This window comes from Vollenhovia emeryi, unplaced genomic scaffold (assembly GCF_000949405.1).
Source record: "Vollenhovia emeryi isolate VEMERY1.0 unplaced genomic scaffold, V.emery_V1.0 DF939183.1, whole genome shotgun sequence".
In the NCBI taxonomy this organism is placed as follows: Eukaryota; Metazoa; Arthropoda; class Insecta; order Hymenoptera; family Formicidae; genus Vollenhovia; species Vollenhovia emeryi.
The window spans coordinates 725,109-743,972 of record NW_011967183.1 but is presented as its reverse complement, the minus strand read 5'-3'; the positions used below and the strand labels follow the sequence as shown (position 1 = coordinate 743,972).

The following is an 18,864-nucleotide window of genomic DNA, read 5'->3' as shown; positions in this document are numbered from 1 at the left end:
ATACGGTTCTTCTGTCAAGACTACATATATTTTGAAGAATTTTATAAAATGGTCTTATCGGTATCTAAACGTATGCTCTAGTTACAATATCCGTCTCTGGTATATAAAATGTTTTCTAGTTGGACTAGAGGTTATTTAAGGCGTGTGTTAGATAATAATGCTGATAAGCATATGTAGTATCACATAATATATTCTACAGGGTTGGAAAGTTACTCTATAAGAGTATCTGGTTACAGTTACAAGTAGCGAGTTGCTTCCCAATCCCGATACTCTGACATGGCATGTATGCTTGTGATTATTTATGAGAAATAGTACGTGAATGAAATATATACATCAATTCTTCATTGAATTATATTTACATGTAATTACAGTTTATACTTGAACCTAATATTTGTCCATTTGATGGTCAACTTAATACATTAATAGTTATGATTCAGTCGTCTCTCATATATCTGCAAAATATGTAGACTTAGCAAATGACCAGTTGTTAAATATAAAGAGAAAAGTTTTAAGAGATATCAGACTTACCGTTTGTAGCGTGTTGCGCGCTGTCGCCAAGTATATCAACTGATCTTAAACATGTTAATAAAGGAAGGCTCTCCTGCGTTAAGGTTTCTCTATTTAGCTCGCATGACGAGTCTCTCAGTGATTTAAAGATACAATCCAGAGTTCGGGATTTTCCTGGAAAATAGTCGAAAAGAGATATTTACCAATATCGTTCTTACAATGAAAGTAGAAAAAGGTTTATATATGCTATTGTTACTGACCTATAGCAAAGTGATGAGTTTTTACATTTATGGCACCCATTGATTTGCACTGCCTCAAATCTTAAAGTAAAATTATGTGGAATAAAGTCTGCCGCATTACACAGGTGACATTTAAAATAGATTACGTATTGAACTTACCGCTATTTATTATGCTTTTTGAAGTTGATCGAGGAGAGAAATTGGAAGAGATTGATTCCAGAGACTCCATGGATACAGAGTTGTGTTTCTTTACTGAAACAATATGAACCGTACAGTACATTAAAAAAGAATAGCTGGATAACAATACAAACAACTGTGCAATATGAACTGACTTGAAAAAGCAGTTCGATGATTATAGCTTTAAAGGAAAACATTACACTAATATAATTTTGCTTTTTAATATGACACAAAAAATAATCACTGGCCTATAATACAATTTCTTCGTTCCATATTGCATTATGTCCAGTTTGTAAATAATCATAAGCGTATATCAACTGCGAAATTCTTTTCAAACCATACGTGCAGAAAAGCAAAATGAACATGTTACACGTTTAGCTCAGAGAAGATTACATAAGTGATAAATAGATATACATATGAGTGGATTAAATGAGGCAAGAGGGGAAAGCAAAGCGAAACGAAGATGACGCGATCCAAGCGTTTGTTCCTACCTCATCACGTATTAGATAGTTGGAGAGACTCTCATTCTGTAGTACAAAATAGATTAGTGTTATTTCTATCGTGCTTTCTTTAATACCATTGATAATACCATAAGAGTAAAGAATAGTCTAGTCCGCTACAGAGAATAGAGTATATACATATGTACACGTGTTAAATATATATCACATACATATTTCAATATTGTTGACTAGATTCGTGTCTGAATTCGTTGTATCTTTGGCTTTCATAGAGGTGTTCTCATATACTGGCTCAACTGGTGGTGGTTTGTCTACGAGAATGTAAAATAATTAATATTTTCAGAAAAATATTACATCAACTATACTCATTGTAAAAGATACTCACAAGTTTTTAAGAAATAAGGATTCTTGAGTACTTGCTTTATACAATTATATATATAAGCGTATTGGCTCTGAAAATGTGAAGACGTTCTTTTTATGTCGTATAAGTATATGCAAACATTAATATATAAAATATCTGCAAATTATCAAAATGTGGATATAAAACGTGGAATCAGCTTTTTTTTTACTAAAAATGTCGAATATTTGCAATTTCCTGAATTCCAGCATTCGGTACTTTATTCTAACTAGTTTCTAGTGAATTTGATTACACGATTTGGTTTATGTAATTACTTACTTCTCTTTGTACCATATTTATTCTATGATGTCGCAATCTATATACAGTTCCGAATACATCTAATTTCCTATTATCTCTAATTTGTTGCAGAAGAATATCTATCGCTATTAATGTTCCCGTTCGGCCAATTCCTGCACTGTAAAGTAACGATATATTTTTTATATAGAAGCATAAATCAATTAATCGCAACGCTATGATTGCCATGAGATGCAAAACAGTTTTATTCGTATAAAATTTATTATTCATACCTGCAATGAACGACGATAAAACCTTTATTAGCGGTGATATTGCGGCGCATTATTTGGCAAAAATTGATCATCGCATCGAAATCCTCTGGAACATCGTGATCGGGCCAGTCTTTAAAGTGCAGATGAGTAATGGTCCTTTTTTTATTTTCCTGTAAGTATTCGTACTCTTCACAAATATATTCTTGGCATAAAAATTTTCCAAAATAAAAACAATATAAACCTTTTGTAATACGAGCGTTCTTTGGGTGTGCGTCTTGAAATCTAATTCACTCGTACATCGTATCGTCATGTTCTCATATCGGAAAGACTCGCTTATTTTCGGATAATATTGATGGCATTTCTCCTGAAACGGACATTAATGTACGATAAACGGCATTTGATATTATGCAATATTGTCGGCGATCATAATTTACTTTGCCCTTCTCAACCAGCTGCGTCAGCATGACTATGATATTAATGTTATACTGATTGACCATTCTCCAGAAATCGTAAGTGGTTTCCTCCTTCGGACCTTGACAGGCTATGTATTCATCTTCTCCCGTGTATCCCTAGCGCAAAATACAGTTTTGTCCCTTAGAAATACTCGTAATACTTTTGCCTAGGCAAGACCCATTTCACTCTTCGATGGAAGAAGACTGTCGAGTCAGTGCGCGTACAGCACACGCGCGTATGTAAAATATTTACCTTTATGAGCGATGCGTTGATATAATCCGTGTTCGGGTCGTTATCTATCACTTCGAGCTTCACTCTTGAGAAATCATCTGAAAGCATGAATCATGTATAAGTCGCGAGTCGCGAGCGAATTGCAAGGCAAGTGCGTACAGGGCAAAATATCGGAGTAACGATTTTTCTTCCGGTTGGCTTGCAGGCAGGCTGTATTCGTGGGCATCTGCAGGTCGACGCTGAGTGTCTGGAGCAGCCGAAATTCATTGCTCAGTTTCCCAGGATTGTCCACCAACTGCTGACAGTGGCTGATGAACTTCTTCCTGGTGAACGGCGCGGGCACGGGCGAGCCGGGCATGTCAGAGTGAAGAAATCGGCGAAACACTCTGGAACGAAAGAGATTACGGCGAACGCGAATTATTCTCTATAAAGCGTACAACACAAGAAGCCGTAATAATATATATCTTATCTCGTATATTTAATCAATAAATGCGCAATCGAAAAATTATGAGGATAAGATACGTGTGGAGAAATGTATGCACGTACATGTGTATGTATGCGTGCTGAAAAAAATTTTCTCGCTTCAAAGATAAGTTTCACATTTAAAACTACAATTCTATCAGACGAGGTGTTGACTCCTTTTCCTCCTACTTTTTGCCTCTCACGTAGCCTCGTGTTCCGTTCTCCTTGAGAGCAATAAAATAATAATACGTTGTTTGACGAAAGCGGTCTATTGAAGAAAAGAAAACGAGAAACTTTTTGTGCGACTTATTGCGCGTGTGTGTCACGATAAAATAATAATACGTACGAAACAGCGTGCGTAATAAAACATTAATATGTAACACGCGCAGAATACATAAGAATACATACACGTGTATGTAAAGTGATGGAGATTAGAAAAGTGGTCGCTGAATGCGTTTAACGTTTTCCGCTAACGGGTTTGACGTACGCTCGCCGAAGCAATGATGAGAATCGCTAGCCAAAGTGCGCAATAGCATCCGCGTTTCGTATACGCGTGTCTTTCCTTCGCCGGTGTAGCGTAGGCAGCTCATTCATAGTAGGGGAATAAAACGAAAACTTACGCAATGAACATACGCGCCTGGCTAGAAACGGACCCAAGGACTCTGTTCCCTCCCAAAGGTCAGAGTCATAGCCGAATCTCTGTCGATCTCCGTGACGACGCTATCTCTATTGTCCCGCACACGCACGCTTGCGAACGTATTTTCCGAGTAATTTAAAAATACCCTCGACTTTCCGCAGCTCAGTGGTAGCACGCGGTCGCACGGCGACGTTCAAACCTCATCGAGCACCGACCGTACTGTACTGTATATCCTAGCGTGCGATAGACGCGCGTGTATCGCGCGACCTTGCTCACGCCTTAGCTATAGTTCTCTCCTCTGTGAGTCATACAATAAATATCGATCATTGTTCATAAACGCGCGCGTGCACCTGTCCGGCGGATTTTCGAGTCTACGCGCGCGGCGTCGCGTCAGTGACGTGATTTCACCGGCTGGCCCGTATATTATTATTGTTGCAATTTTCCGCTTGACACTTTTTTCCTGCGGAAATCTTATCTTATCTTATTCCGCTGTGTTACGCGATGTAGAACGAGTTCCAATTATCCTCGATCGAGATGTGTATGACTCGACATTGTCGCTCGTGTCTTCGATCAAGATACAAGAGCGGCATCGATACGCGTTACATAGCTCTCTTTTTTTTTATCGGTTACGTATGTTACAATAATGAGATTGTGACTTACATGTACGGCGAGCATCTTCGCACGAGCAGCATCATCGTCACGACGATCCCCACGAAAAGAATGCTGACGACAGCTCCGACAATGAGAGCGACATTCAGTTCTGCGTCTGGTATTACAGAAAAGAAAGGGGACCGATATATGAAATAATATATGTGTCACGTATTTCCGTTGCGTAAGGTGTTTACAATTAGACGGACGACCGTTCGACGGTCAATGATTACAAGATACGCACTCGTTTTTATCATAAATGTCTCGGAATCGGCGTAGCCGCCGTCTGTAAACGCCCTCATTCTGACGTGGTACCACGTGTCCGGTTTAAGAGGCCCGTTGCAGTACACCCGGTCCATCTTGGACGAAATCTCCTTGCAGTCATTGTCATCGCCGATCGTATACTTGACGGCTTTCACGTGCCCGTAATCAACGATGTAGTTCGCTAAACAGAGTCGCAGATATTTTAATAATACATGCGCGACGTAGTCTCAGCGCTTGGTAAACAATCGTCCTGCATCTGTTAGCATATCACCTACGATAAGGATTCCAGTGCTTCCACGTCGCTTGATACGTGATTGTGAAATCGTCTATCATCGCTTCCTCCCAGGAGGACGCGTTGGGCCAGTCCTTGCTGGCCAAATCGAACCTCGTGTGCGACCGTACACTATTGTGTCCCATCTTCGCCACCATGATCGCGTAGAACTTGATGTCGCCGCTGGTATTAGGGAATATGGGCAGCAGAACGGCAGCGGATGTTGTAGATCTGCGCACCTTGTACGGATCCAGGGTGATCGATTTAACGTCTTCGTCCTTAGGCTGCGGCGGTACTACGACAGAAAAAGAGTCTTCTTAATTGTTCGCAGAAAAATTGAAGATGACGTACACGGAAAAAAATATGCTCCAAGTTGCTCGAATTAAATGTTGATGTCACGGACTGCCACAGACATAAATAATTCACTCAATTGTATTTGCTATCGAACTAAATATCTAGACTATCGAGACAACTATCTTATATTTTTACACTGAAGTTGTGGATACATCATTTTTTTCCGTGTAGACGTGTCCCGCCTAGTTTTATTCATCTTGAAGATGGAGAACGCGGCAATATAGAATTCTGATATATTATAGGTCCGAGAAAAAGTTTAATGTAACAAAGGAAAATTATTAAGAGAATTATTCACACTGGTACTTACTGCCGGCAGGATATAGCACGTTTTCACTAACTGGCTGCCCGAGCGTATCGACATCCATAACTTTGGCGGATATCGTAAAGTTATAATTGTACTCTCCTTTCAATTCGCCGAGATTTATCGAGCACATGTAATTGTTGCTAACGTAATCGCATTGGGACTTCCTGAAGATAAAATCGGGCAGATATTCGTCTCTGGTACCAAGCCCCGATATGTTAAAGAAGTCGAGGTTACCGTTTAATGAACACGGAAAGCCCCATGTCAGAATCGTATCTAACACGTTCGCATTACTTGAACTCTCTTTGATTATGATGGACGAGGAATTGAATTTCGAGACTGCCCCTGGAACTGAATCGATCACAATCATAGCATGCAACGTTTAGAATAGTCGAAAAAAAGGAAGAGAAGCCATTATGGAGGTTTCCATACCGTTAAAACTGTTACGTGATATTTTCGTAATTGCATAAATATTTTACCAATAATATAAATCGTTTATCAACGAATGTTAACTTAGATCGAGTTGTTTATATTAAAATTGTATTCTTGATAAAATATTAACCCACCAGAAACGGTTTAGTATATTTCAGGGATTAAGAATAATCTTGCATAAGGAAATGAAGATATGAGAAACGTAAATACCTCCGCTATTACTGAAAATTGTTTTGGGTTCGCTGCTGTTGCCCCATCCTGCCCCTGTTCTCGCTCTCATGCACACTTGGTAGCTCGTGAATGCCTTTGCTTCGAGATAATCGTACTCAAACACGCTCCCGCTTGTATTGAACTTTTTAGAATGATCGTTATCTTGTTCTTCGCGAGGGCACCAATTTGGAATCGGATACAATAGTACCCAGTCGACTATGATTTCGAATTCCTCTAAATGACCAGGCAAATAATCCGGTTCTTCCCAAGACACAGAGAATTGTGAGTCCGTGATGTTTCCGATTGAAAACTTGGGTGGAGACGGTACTAAAATTGTAACACAAGACATCAGCTGACGCTAAATTAATAAACGTTAAGTCAATCAATTATTATAAATATATCCTGCAATGTTAGCGATGTCCAACAAGTGTATTAATAAATATATAACTTCGTTACAAGTAACGAGGTATTTCCAACCCTGCGTAATTGATAGTGCGTGCAATTACCGTCCTGCAGCGTTGTGGCATTGACACCGTCGCTCAAGTCACTGTATCCTGCGCTATTAACGGTATGCGCCCAGCAAGTGTAACTCGTGAAAGGGGTCAGTCCGTCTACGGTTACATTTAGGTCTACGGTAGGATCTGCAGCGGTATCGCGATCTATTTTCATCGAGATCACGCGATTATCAGGCTCGTAGCCTTTCCCCTGCCTTTCTGTGTAATTGCACATAGTTATTATGGACGACAGCGGGCAATGATTGTTTTCTTTCTGGATGGTCCAGATGATAAACAGACTCCTGACGCTCGGCATTACTCCCGTAGTAGCATGTGAGATTGGTGGATTCGTTACTGAAATATTGAAGAAAACTTTTTCGTCAAATTCAATCTTCATGCCCAAACGTTGACGAGTTAAAACAAGAATATTCACAAGGCTCTAATGTGAAAACACAAATACGAAGTAATAAAATTGTAATTTTAAGTCTATTGCGAAAAATAATGATGAGTTGATAAATTAACTGCCATCATACCGCGTGCGATATGCACAAAGAAAGAAGTCTAAGCTAATTTTGCTTACTGTGTCGAAGCGTGGTAGCGCTCTTATCTATCTTTTCTCCCTCTACGTCGTCTTTGTTCACGGCGTTGATGTACACCTGATACATCTTGCAAGCATGCAAATCCGAAATAACCATACTCGTGTTCGTAGTATTGTCGCTGAACTTGAAATCCGTAGTTACGCGATAATGCTTCAGGCAGGCTGTGCCAGACTCCGGCGGCTCCCATTTCACGATCAGCGAAAAATTGCCAGGTTCTACGTGGAAGGACTGCGGCGCCGACAATTCTGTAAATTGTCCATGTGTCAGAGACGGATTTGCCGAAGATCGAAACTGGTTGTCTTGAAGCTGGCGGAAAGCGGAGCGGAGAGTACGCTTTGATCGAGCGGAATTTTAATTCCGGACTTATTCGCGAAGGCCCAGTAAACTACAACTAGCGGCACAACATCGTATTAAAAACTATAATTTTCATGCTCAACAATTTAACTGCGATGTGTAACATAGGTGATATTACACTTGTATTGCTGAGTGGAAAATTATAATATTGTACGATGTCGCTGTTGGTTGGTGTTTACCGGGCGAGACGTCGAGCTTGATAAGATAATCTATCAATTTCGCGGGGACAAATTGGTCGCAAATTTCACATGCATTCTACGAGACTCTCCGCCAACTTTTCCACCAATTCCAGGGCGGTTCGAGCTTACTCGGCGAGGCCGTCGTCGCAGTCTCGTTTACGCCGGCAGACTCCACGGACGGCGTCACGGTTTTGACGGTGAAGTGATACTCGGTGCACGGCTCGAGATTGTTGGCGGTGTAGTTCGTGACTGCGGCGGAAACTGTGGTCTCGTCGCAGGACTTGTCGTTGCACCGGGCAATGGAATAGCTGGATACGCATTTCGCGTGCGTCGCGGGCGCCTGCCAGGTCAATTGGACAGCGCTGACGCTGACGGTGCGCGCGCTCAGGGAGTCCACGTCCCCGATTTCCGAAACTGTGGAGAGTCAGCGTGATGAAGATATTCGATATTGATTGATCTCTCTTATTTTAACGAGAGTTAAGGAAAAGACCCAGCTGTACACTCACTGGCGTGATCCGTTGTGGCTGACAGATCAGCTCCGGCAGACTCCCAGGACTCGAAAAGGATTTTCACCTTAAACTCGTACCCCGCGCACGGCTCGAGATGGGTGGCGTTGTGCCGGGTACCGGTCTCGTTTGTCTGCGTGCAATTTCGATCGTCGCATCTCTCGACCGAGTATATCACCGGGACGTCCGTCACGTTGCACGGGGATTCCCACGAGAGAGCGATCCATTCTGTGCCTATCTCGGCCGTCAAGTTGACTACTTCCCTCGCATCCGCTGATGGCAAAATTGCTAAACGTGAATGTTCCAGGACGAAACGTACCGCGATGGAACGATCGCTGATAATCTTTCGAAAAATTCAACTACACTAGAGGGAAGTTTCCTATTATGAGATAGGATCCTAATACGGGATAGCGGGATTTCTATTAAATGTAGGCATCATCAGGTGCTTCCACTATGAAGTTATTGCCCTTGGAGCGAAATCTGGTTGGTGGAAAATTCATTGTTAGATTGTATGATCGTTGCGAAGGGAGATTTGTGGTTGAATTTGGGTGTTGAAAACCTGCTATCTCATAACAAAGGACCCTTCTCTATTAAATTCTAGAAGAAGAACGCGAGAAAATGTCACGTTCATAGGCAAATTTTATATTCAAGACCGTCTTAGGATCATCTTTAGATACTCCGTAGCTAATGCAATGTTCCATACAGAATCTTTAGATCAATTCGAGGTCTCGGATATAAGATTTGACTATGAATACTATAGCCTTAGATCCATCGGTACTTGCCCGAACATAAATATATTCGTTTCTAAAACAAATTCTCTGATCTGTTGAACAGTAAATTCTTACACCGGAAGGACCATCTTAATTACCGCTTGCGTTTATCGGCCACGTCGGGTCGCAGACCGTCGTACCAATCGTACTATCGATGGCAGTCACTTGGTTGGGCGCAGTAGTAGACCTCGTAGTACGATCGACGGTCGTGGACGATGAGGATTTGTCGTCACCGGTGGCCGGCTGTGAAACAGTCGTCAGGGGTTCCACGGCGGGTTCGTCGAAATTCTCGAGGCTATTCCCCGCAGGTCGGAAGATTCCCTCGTAGACCGGGTCCGCCGGCGCGGCGAGCGTCGTCCCTTCCGACGTGGACGCGCCATCGTCGCAGAGCGCGCACAGGAGGCGGAGAGCGAGAACGAGCAATGGCAGGCGCCTTTCAAGGATCATGTTCTAACGAATGCTGCAAACAAAGCGAAACTGACGCATGTCACAACTTGGCACGTCCCAACTGCCGCGGGGTAACTTGACTTTGGCGGCGCCTTGTGCTCGCGGGCGCACCAGTAAACCGGAGGCAAAATCGCCCGGTCCCGCTGAATCGGCGCGGTCAAAGTTCACTATTCCAGGTCGAGCGACTTGGAAAAACTCCGAGGACCCACGTCGTGCGCTTAGGTAGGCGATTTTTGGCGATCGTTCGGCACAGGTACCAATTAAAGTGTACCGGAGTGCACGGCGTCATGAAGGCCTTTGCACCTGAAAATAGCCGTCAGGTTCAATATATTCCGATGGAACGATTCGTTTTGTTAAAATAAACTTCTCTACTGGATATCTTTAAGCGTCCTCGGGTGCAAAGGCGAGCATATACGCTCTGGTACACTTCGGCGCGCGTACAAAGCAGTCGGCGAAAATCGCCCTACGTTAATTGATCAGCACCGAACAACGCGTGTATTTCAACTTGGAAATAAGAGGCGTTTCCACTTGGACTCTCTTACGTGACTTCGAGCACAACACTTCCCTCCCGCGGCGAGTCACGACGCAATATCTTCAAGTGTCGCCGCTGACGCAAGAGTCAAAGATTTCTATTAAAATGTAGCGCATCCCCCGGCTGCCGCAGAACGGAAGCGATTTGGAAAGCGACGTCATTTGCAGCGCGCTCGTATCTGCTTCCTTTCACGCCCGCCCGAAGGACCGCGTGCGTCACCGCATCCCGGCCTTTTTCTCCCCGGGGGCCCGTCCTTTTCGAATCTCCGCGTGTTTCCACACCGGCGAGCGGAAGCTTGTTTCCGTCGGATTTGAATTTGAAATTTATTAAAGTATACGTATAACGCGCGCTGAAAACCTGCAAAGCCGCGATCGGCGACTCGCTTCGACGCCTTCGCGTAAGATCCGAGTAATTGTGTTCTAAAAGGCCATTACTCGCGTTGCATTATTGATATGCGCGCAACATATACCGTACACCCGACGATTTTCGATCGACGCAACGGTACGCTTCTTGGAAAATCACCTCGCGGGGCATTGCGTGCTTTTGTTTTCTTCTTTTATCAACGCATAACTGGATTTTCACCGGGGCTTAGATTAGAGTCGCGACACTCGGCCGCCGCCGCCGATCGCGAATCGATAATTTATCGGTGGTACCGCGCGCGATTGTAATGTGCCGTGCTGTATCGGCTCGCGCGGTCTCTCGGTGACTGTGGAGAACGGCCAGTAAGCAGTAACTCGTTCGCCGTCGTTGTCGGCTGCGCTTTCGATAATCATTGCCCAACTCGACCGCGCTCGTTGACAGCCTTCCGCCCGGTTGGCTGCTTGTCGCCGCTCCGCTAGTTGATATCACTGATAACGGGCTAGAGTCCACTCGTCCGAGAAGAGCGCACTCTTTTGCGGCCACTTTATTAATCAAATATACACGCGGCGCCGCGCCGGCCCCGAGTTCTATTTTTTTTTCTCCCTTTACGTTCTTTCCGCTGGGAAAGAACGGCGTTTTTCCATCCCGCGCCCCGATATATAATCCCGCCTTCCGATATTACTATCTGAAGCCGCGACACTTTTAACGTGCCACTTGTCTCTTCCAATTCGAGAAACGGCCGTTGCCCCGCGACTTCTAACATCGTCGATCCAATCGATCTTCTCGCGATCGAGGAAATCAATTGAATTCTTAAAAGCGTCTGCGTAAATTGCTAGCCAAAAGATGTAACTTTTGCACTTTTATCGATCATTTTGTAATTCGGAATTTCCTTAAATTCATGAATTTTAATGAATACCATTCTCGGTTATTTACATCAGGCGTGTTTTCTATTTTTGCCGCACTGGTGAACTAGTGCAGTAAGCTAGAGTGAAAAAAAATACTTGTCTTACTTTAATTCATTGCACTAGTTCACCAGTGCAGTAGCAGAAAACAATTCACTTATCTCGTGCAAGACAATCGACTCAAGATCGCAGCGCACTTTTCCCCCCGTTTTGTAACAATCACTTTTGCAATTTAATCGCTAACCATCCTCACCGAAAACTCCGACTTTCGTAATTCAATAATGCAAACGGTTATCAGCGATTTTTTTCTCGCTTCGCTCGCCACAATGCAAAGTTCGAGAAATATAACTAAATATAACTCAAAGTTACGTGCTTATCTCGCATTTTACGGAAGCTGACAATTTTATCAGAAATCAGAAATCAGGCCTCCGTATCAGTAAATTGTTTCTACGAGTAGAATTCAGTCTTATCGTCCATTATTTATCAATTAATCCTATCGCCTCTGTTCTCTCCGTATTTTTCAACATTATTATTTTCGAGACACGTTTCGAAGTTTTATCTTACATGTTGGAATAACTGAAATTACATTGCACTCGCGTATGAAAATTAAATAAAAACCGAAGTTTCGTCATCCATATTTACGCAAGGCAACCAAAATCTGCGTTCATAAACACTACCGAATCTTGATAATTGATAGTCTCTTTTTTATCTCCCTTTGTCCTGAAATAACCTTAATATTTTATATATCAAGTATATATTAATTTTATATCATTAGAATACGTATTGCGTACACCTGAGTAAGATATACTAGGCCGGTTCTGGATCAAGAGTGGTGGGGGGTCATAAATCTTTTTTTTTTCTAACAAAAAATGATTTATGTCTGTTTAAACAATTTTTTCTAAACGAAAAGAGGATTTATGTTTGTTTAAACAATTTTCTTTCTAACAAAAAAATGATTTATGACCAAAAAAATGATTTATGACCCCCCACCACTCTTGATCCAGAACCGGCCTAGTATATCTACTCACCTGTACTCTGCATTCTAAATTTATTTTATAATAAAATTATTGTTACATTATTTTAAAAACTTACAATCTTAAAACTTACAAGACTTAAAATTAAAAATTATTATATTATTAAAAAAAACAAGTATAACGAAAAGAATAACAAATAAAATGACATTCGAGTACATAAATACAAGCTGAAAGCATTCCCGTGAGATTTGGAACACCTTCGTGAAGAACACCTCGACGAAGGATCTCGAATCCGTCATTTATCCCTGACTCTCGAGAGCGAGTTCGAAGCACGTTGAAGCTTACCCGAACACTTTACTCCATCAATGCTCGGCCAGGAATCCCGCGAGGGGCCAAGTCGAGGAATGCGCGTAGCCGTCGGGAGAATTTCGCAAGGATCGCGCGCGTAAAACGTGCGAAAAAAGGGGGAACGAGAGACTAAACGCGGGTCCTCGGCTTCGCAGGCATCTGCTTACGAAGCGGAACTCGAAACCATGTGCCTCTTCAAAGCGCAGCGACCGCCACCGAACTGCCCCCACAAAGATCGTTGGAAATAGCGTGGTTGTGTGGTGCGTGCCCGTTCAAGTTTAGTAGACCTCCGTAGGACCCACGCACACATGCGCGGTCCCCAAAGAAGCGTACGTGAACCGGATCCAGGGTCCGGCTACGTCCTTTATCGCGTGACACGTAGATCCCTTACCTACCACATACTTTCCCGATGGGTTCTAACGAACCTTAGCAGGTAGCTACTGCATGGATGACGAAACCAAAAAGAATTCCAACACCTTTAATTATTCACCTAAAATAATCTCGAGACACGTTTATTTATCGCCTACTAGACTCACACGTGCGATATCGTTAGAAATTTTTCTCTTTTTTTTTATTTACTCTGAATTACAATCGTTCACTTATACGGTTTCACTCCAAAGCATAAGGAGTAGTTATTGGAAAAAGCTACTGTATTATTTGTTCAATAATTACTTTGTAAATATTTTATAATAACGCGTATTCTTTCCGCGACGTAGCGATAAAGCTTTATCGTCTCCTTATCGAAAAGTTTCTGAAATCAACGAATTCGCATTGCTTCGAACGTTATCAAATATTTATTACACTGCGGAATTATACCAACGTCTGTCCTATCGAGATTCTAAGACCGGTATTCATAGTCAGATCTTATATTCAAGACTATCTTAAGATCATCTTTAGATACTCGGTAGCTAATGAAATGTTCTATACGGCATCTTTAGATAAATTCAAGACTATCTTGAATCAAAGATCAGATTATGAATACCGGTCAAAACATACAAGATAGTAAAATTCTCGAGTATCTAGAAGTTTTATATTCAGCGGCCAATCAACACGCTTGAAAAATTTGTCGTACGACAAATGTAATATTAGCCTAAGAATTTGAATGACTTTGAAAGTAGCGTGTCGCATCTACAATATAGTAAAGCATTTATTTGTGACAAACGTAATGGAAGAACAAATTTATAGTTTTTACAGTTTTATTGCAATGAATGTACATTTAAAATGTATCGTGCCAAGTTCGACTTAGTACAGTCTCTGTGGCGGTCCCATGGTGGACTTGATGTGAAGCGAGCGCACATTCTGCCAGTGTTTCTTCAACAGGGAGACAAGGAAGTTTATCGAGAGGTGGACATTTTGCACCAACTCATCGGGTGTCATTTCAATGTGTCCGACGGCTACTGACAGACACAACACCTATAAAATAAAAATAATCGTAGAAAATACACAAGTACGAATTTGTATATTAATGAAAAACTTAATAGAAACTACTCGGGCAACGCACTTTCTTCATTTGGAATTTAATGGTGGCCTTAACTTCGTCGATTTTGGCAACCATCGATTCCTGGTGCGACAACAGCCCAGGGAATTTACCGGCCTTGTTTAAACCAGGACCGAGAAGACGGGGAATTTGCTTGATCAACGACTCGCTAGCCAAGAACGCGTCGTATTTTTTCGCTGCAAAAAGAACACAAATGCATGACGAACGTTATTTCATTTAATCCTCGGATATCATAAATTTTGTCAAAACACTGGAAGCTTCTCTATCAATAACCGAGAAAATTTCTGCATGAAAAAATACCTTTGTAAAAAGGTTTTTGAAACTTTTTTAAATGAAATACATGTATCGACACGGATTGAGTGTAATGATACGATTCACATTACCCACACCTAGTGAAGAAACTTTAATCTCCTTCTACTTGACGACCACCATTGTTCGAGTATTAAGCAATGATGGTGCTTTTGAGAAGGTAACTCGACTGTTTGAGAAACCGTGAAAACGCATTAACCTACCGAGTTTCTTTACGAGCTTCTTGTTCTTGTTAAGTTTCTTCAGCGCTTCTGCATCCATGTACGGAATATTATTAGCTTTAGATTCATCGCAGTGCTGCTGGTCGCCAAGAACACATACTTGCATTTTTGGTCTGGGAATATTCTTCAACCTAACATGACGAAAATCAACGGTGATCAAAGCTTGAGTACGTCACGTATACTGTTATTAAAAAAATAATATCTAGAGTCCCAATGTTCTCAGGCTTAAATGTGTTTCACCACACAAATTCTTCAGATAATACATGCAACAAATAAAACATCATAGAACGCTGGCGACTCGATAAAGTTTGACTGTACAATTGATCGTTGAAGGGAAATTTACAGTGTTGCCCAAGAATCTCTTAAAACTATTCTCTTCCTTTAATGAATATAGCGTTCCCAGAATAACTTACCAACAGGATCGTGATCCTGTATTTAAATAACGGTATAAATACCTCCCCAATTAATTTAAGACCCTGGGTGCAGGTCCGCCAGATAAAATCTAGCTCCCTGACGTGATCTGAGGCAATTTTGATACGCATTCCTCTTAGCGAAGAACATCAAGTGACCAAAAACATGCCCCAGAGTCAGGTAGAAACGTACTTGACTGTGCCAGAGAAACGCTTGTCCTTCTGCGGATCATAGTTCTTCAAACCGATCTGCAACTCTATCGTTTCCAAGAACTTCCTCTTCTTGTCTTGCGAGTTCTGGAGCACGGCGTTCACGCACTCGTACAGAGTGTCGCGGGATACCTTCGATCTGCAATCAAGCCGAAATAAAACGCACGTGCAGATTTGAGGAAAAAAGATTTTTGTAGAAACGAAGCGTGTACTCGAAAACTCGGCGATTGTTACACGGTCTCTGCAATATTTATCCCCGCAACAGAACTATATTGTTAGAAGATCGTACCATTATTATAAGAAAAAACATCCGGAGTCCCAATGTTTTACCACACAAATTGTTCAAATGCACGTAATAAATAAAACATAGAACGTTGGCGACTCAACGTTATTTTATCTATAAATCTTTAAAAAAGTTATCTCGCATACAATACACGTTATAATAATGCAGATCTACCAAGCATGTGCATCTTAGAGCCTCGACGCGACACGCTAACGTTACGTGTTAATAGTCGTATTACATAAAAAAATACGTCAAAAATAAGATGCATTCGCGAATAAATGCGGTTCGGCGCGATCGTTGGCAACAAGAAGGCAAAGTCTACGCAAAAGATTGCGATTATTCGACACGATTATATACTTACGTCATCTTAGCGAGCGAAGAACGACGAGGACGCGACTAACCTACCCAACGACGGATACCAGAAAGAAGTGGAAGTAGTGGAACCTGTGGAACGGAGCGCGCGCAGGAAATGCGTCGCTCTCGGGCGGCTCGATGAGATGGCAACTCTGTGTGCGGCGGATGTGACTAGGGAGTTTATTCGCGTTAGGGCCGTGGCGCACAAACGGCAACCACTGCCATAATTCTCGACTGTGATTGGCCAATTCGTTTACCGGGCTGCTTTCGCGAGAAGATCAAAATGACCCTGTGCTATATGATTGGTCAATTCTGGAATTTCATTGCCTGTGACCAGCAGAAGTTAGCGCTTGCTAAGCGCTTTGCGTTCATTGGATTATACTTTCAGATCTGTGCTGAAATAGAGCTATTCTTCTAGATCTATCCAATCAGCATAAAGCGCTTATTAAGCGCTAACTTCTGGAGAACACAGCCATTGTATAAAATTTCAACGTGAAGCTATAAAATTTCAGATTTGACCAATCATAGCACAGGGTCATTTTAATCTGGAACATTTTGATGTTCTCGCAAAAGCCCTCATTGCTTAAGGTCCAAACACAATGCCAGGGATTAGAATTTTTGACGCGTTGTATTGGTTGGAAGAAAATTTCCGACAAATCCAACGCGTCCAAAATTCTGTTCCATATTCCTATTGCCTGTTGCCTGGCATTGTGTGATAGGCTTTAAAGGCCGTTTGTGTGCCACGGCCCTTAAAGGCACTTTCGGAATATGAAATTGATAATTTCTTGAAAATTTTTGAAAAACTGTTTCCACCAATGCAGATTAACCTTAATCTAATCTCAATCTCAATCCGCGGTGTGATACGAGCTTAAGAGAGTCTACCCCCACACCAGCGTTGTCTCCTGTGGCGCTTGGCGAGTGGCGCGACCTACGGTCTGCCGGCGAAGCGCGACGTTGCGCTCGCGAACGGCGGAGGCGCGCGCGTCCACATCGAGCGATCAGCTGTGTCAGCTGTGCGCGTCGCGGGTCGCGGACTCGCGGGGGTTCGGCTATCTCGCGTGTAGAAGTGAGCGGTGACAGGCGGAGAAGTGACTGGAAGTGACGCTTGCTCCGAGCTCCGGGTGTAGTCGTGCACCTCGGTGGTCGCGCGGGAGCGCCCGACTCGTCCCGCGTCTTGGCGTCTTGGCGTCTTGGCGTCGCGTCAGCTCAGCGGAGGCAGCCGCGGCACTCGAGGCTGGCCGTCGACGAGAGCGCGAGCGATCACGACGCGCTGACGGGCGGCGGGCGGTCGCGGGCGAATCGGCCGCGGTATGCGCCTCGGCGGCCAGCGGGGCATGACGGGAACAGGTGACAATAGAGCCGCGCCATGTTAGATTTCACGAGATCGCGAAACGCGCGCCGCCGCCGCCGCTGCTGCTGCTGCCGCCGCCGCCGTTGCTGCCGCTAGCTGCCTACTACTACCGCCTGACTACTACCGTGGTGCTGGTACTGTGGGGAAAGAGTGAGAGAAAGGGAAGGAGGAGATTTACACTTTGTTTTCCCGTCTATCGCGCGCGCTGCTTTCCTCACGACGGTGATCCACACGAAAATCATCCAAGCTGGATAGGTTACCCGAGTATCTCCGCGATACCGTGGACTGGTTTATGGGGTAAGTCCTCTGTCTCGCTCACCACGTTTTCTCTCTCTTTCTTTCTCTCTCTATCTATCTATCTATCTATCTCTTTCTCTCTCGTTCTCTTTCGCGCTCACCGTCGACGCGAATAAAATAAAACGGTCCGTCCCCCTTTCTCCCCCCCCCCCTTCCCCCCGTCCTCACGCCGCGCGCTGTCCGACCTGTCCGCGCTCCGCGCGCGGCCTCGTGCTAACCCGCTCCGCTCCCCCGGCGTGTGCGCGAGGTTAACCTCCCAACCTGAGTTAACCTGCGGCCACGGGCGCGAGCGAGCGACCGCGCGATTATTACCCGCGCGCGCGAGCCGGGCTCGCCTTCCCCCCCCCCCCACCCCCCGCGAGGAGAAAGTAACCGCGGCGAGAGAGTAACGTCGATCGTTGTGCGCGACCGTCTCCGCGGATATTCGCCGCGTCGCCTCGCGAACGAAACGTCCTCGTCATCGTCGTCGCACGAGGTGACGCGTGCACCTACAGGGTGCCGAAAAACTACGCGTCGCCGTCCAACTTCTACCACGGACGGAAGTCCGACCCTTCCTCCCCTACCCCCCCCCCGCCCTCCCCGGATCGACGAATTTTCGATCCGGATCTTCTCTCCACCCTTCGCTCGTTTCCCGGCGCCGAGTTATCTTGGCGCGATCGAGGATCCCGTTGGGACACTCGGATGAGCATTCGGCATTGTTTATTTCCGTAATTAAGTCTCAAAGTCCCACCGCGAAGCAAAGTCCGCTTGCAGCCAAGCGAGAAATAGGAAGTTTATCGTCCACTTGCGAAACCTCATTTACGGGCACCTGTTTATTTTCGTTAGTAAAGATCCTTCTTTTTTTTTATTTGGATATTTTATAATCTTTAACAACTTCGGTGTTTTTCTTGACCATATCTGGCACTTTTAATAACGCGGA

The 18,864-nt window shown here is 43.7% G+C and overlaps 3 protein-coding genes across 5 annotated transcripts in view; 1 reads left to right on the top strand and 2 right to left on the bottom strand.

The window, feature by feature from the left end:
- Positions 1-9: 9 nt before the first annotated feature.
- LOC105562813 (tyrosine-protein phosphatase 10D) lies at positions 10-11,128 on the bottom strand. Of its 3 annotated transcripts, XM_012013900.1 has the most exons (23): positions 10,439-11,128; positions 9,548-9,909; positions 8,680-8,952; positions 8,303-8,587; positions 7,622-7,885; positions 7,054-7,395; positions 6,548-6,874; positions 5,912-6,256; positions 5,255-5,545; positions 4,960-5,160; positions 4,728-4,833; positions 3,128-3,354; positions 2,990-3,066; positions 2,719-2,853; positions 2,526-2,648; positions 2,306-2,454; positions 2,058-2,193; positions 1,767-1,833; positions 1,594-1,692; positions 906-998; positions 768-827; positions 529-681; positions 10-452 (listed from the first exon to the last, which is right to left on the bottom strand). In XM_012013900.1, the coding sequence occupies exons 2-23, from the start codon at positions 9,894-9,896 to the stop codon at positions 445-447; spliced, it is 4,110 nt and encodes a 1,369-aa protein (XP_011869290.1). In that variant the 5' UTR covers positions 9,897-9,909; positions 10,439-11,128; the 3' UTR covers positions 10-444. The 3 variants fall into 3 exon arrangements, with proteins under 3 accessions (XP_011869290.1, XP_011869291.1, XP_011869292.1); XM_012013901.1 differs by lacking the exons at positions 768-827; positions 10,439-11,128 and having other exon boundaries at positions 9,548-10,178; XM_012013902.1 differs by lacking the exons at positions 10-452; positions 529-681; positions 768-827; positions 10,439-11,128 and adding an exon at positions 1,415-1,450 and having other exon boundaries at positions 920-998; positions 9,548-10,180.
- Positions 11,129-14,190: 3,062 nt separating this feature from the next.
- LOC105562814 (60S ribosomal protein L10a) lies at positions 14,191-16,402 on the bottom strand. Its single transcript, XM_012013903.1, has 5 exons — positions 16,305-16,402; positions 15,644-15,799; positions 15,023-15,171; positions 14,514-14,686; positions 14,191-14,425 (listed from the first exon to the last, which is right to left on the bottom strand). The coding sequence occupies exons 1-5, from the start codon at positions 16,307-16,309 to the stop codon at positions 14,255-14,257; spliced, it is 654 nt and encodes a 217-aa protein (XP_011869293.1). The 5' UTR covers positions 16,310-16,402; the 3' UTR covers positions 14,191-14,254.
- A 1,315-nt stretch (positions 16,403-17,717) lies between these two features.
- LOC105562809 (MOB kinase activator-like 2) overlaps positions 17,718-18,864 on the top strand; it is a 30,015-nt gene continuing 28,868 nt past the window's right edge. Inside the window, exon 1 of the mRNA XM_012013892.1 lies at positions 17,718-17,945. Within this exon, the coding sequence (XP_011869282.1) occupies positions 17,941-17,945 (5 nt within the window). The 5' untranslated portion in view covers positions 17,718-17,940. The remainder of the gene's footprint in view (positions 17,946-18,864) is intronic.

Coding starts and splice junctions, on each gene's coding strand:
- LOC105562813 (XM_012013900.1), bottom strand. CDS start 9,896: ATGATCCTTGAAAGGCGCCTGCCATTGCTCGTTCTCGCTCTCCGCCTC. Junction 3,355..4,727: donor CGAAGATGCTCGCCGTACAT/GTAAGTCACAAT, acceptor CTTTCGTTCCAG/AGTGTTTCGCCGATTTCTTC. Junction 2,649..2,718: donor AGCTGGTTGAGAAGGGCAAA/GTAAATTATGAT, acceptor TGTCCGTTTCAG/GAGAAATGCCATCAATATTA.
- LOC105562814 (XM_012013903.1), bottom strand. Junction 15,172..15,643: donor CGTTTCTCTGGCACAGTCAA/GTACGTTTCTAC, acceptor TCGTCATGTTAG/GTTGAAGAATATTCCCAGAC. Junction 14,687..15,022: donor GAAGCTCGTAAAGAAACTCG/GTAGGTTAATGC, acceptor TTCTTTTTGCAG/CGAAAAAATACGACGCGTTC.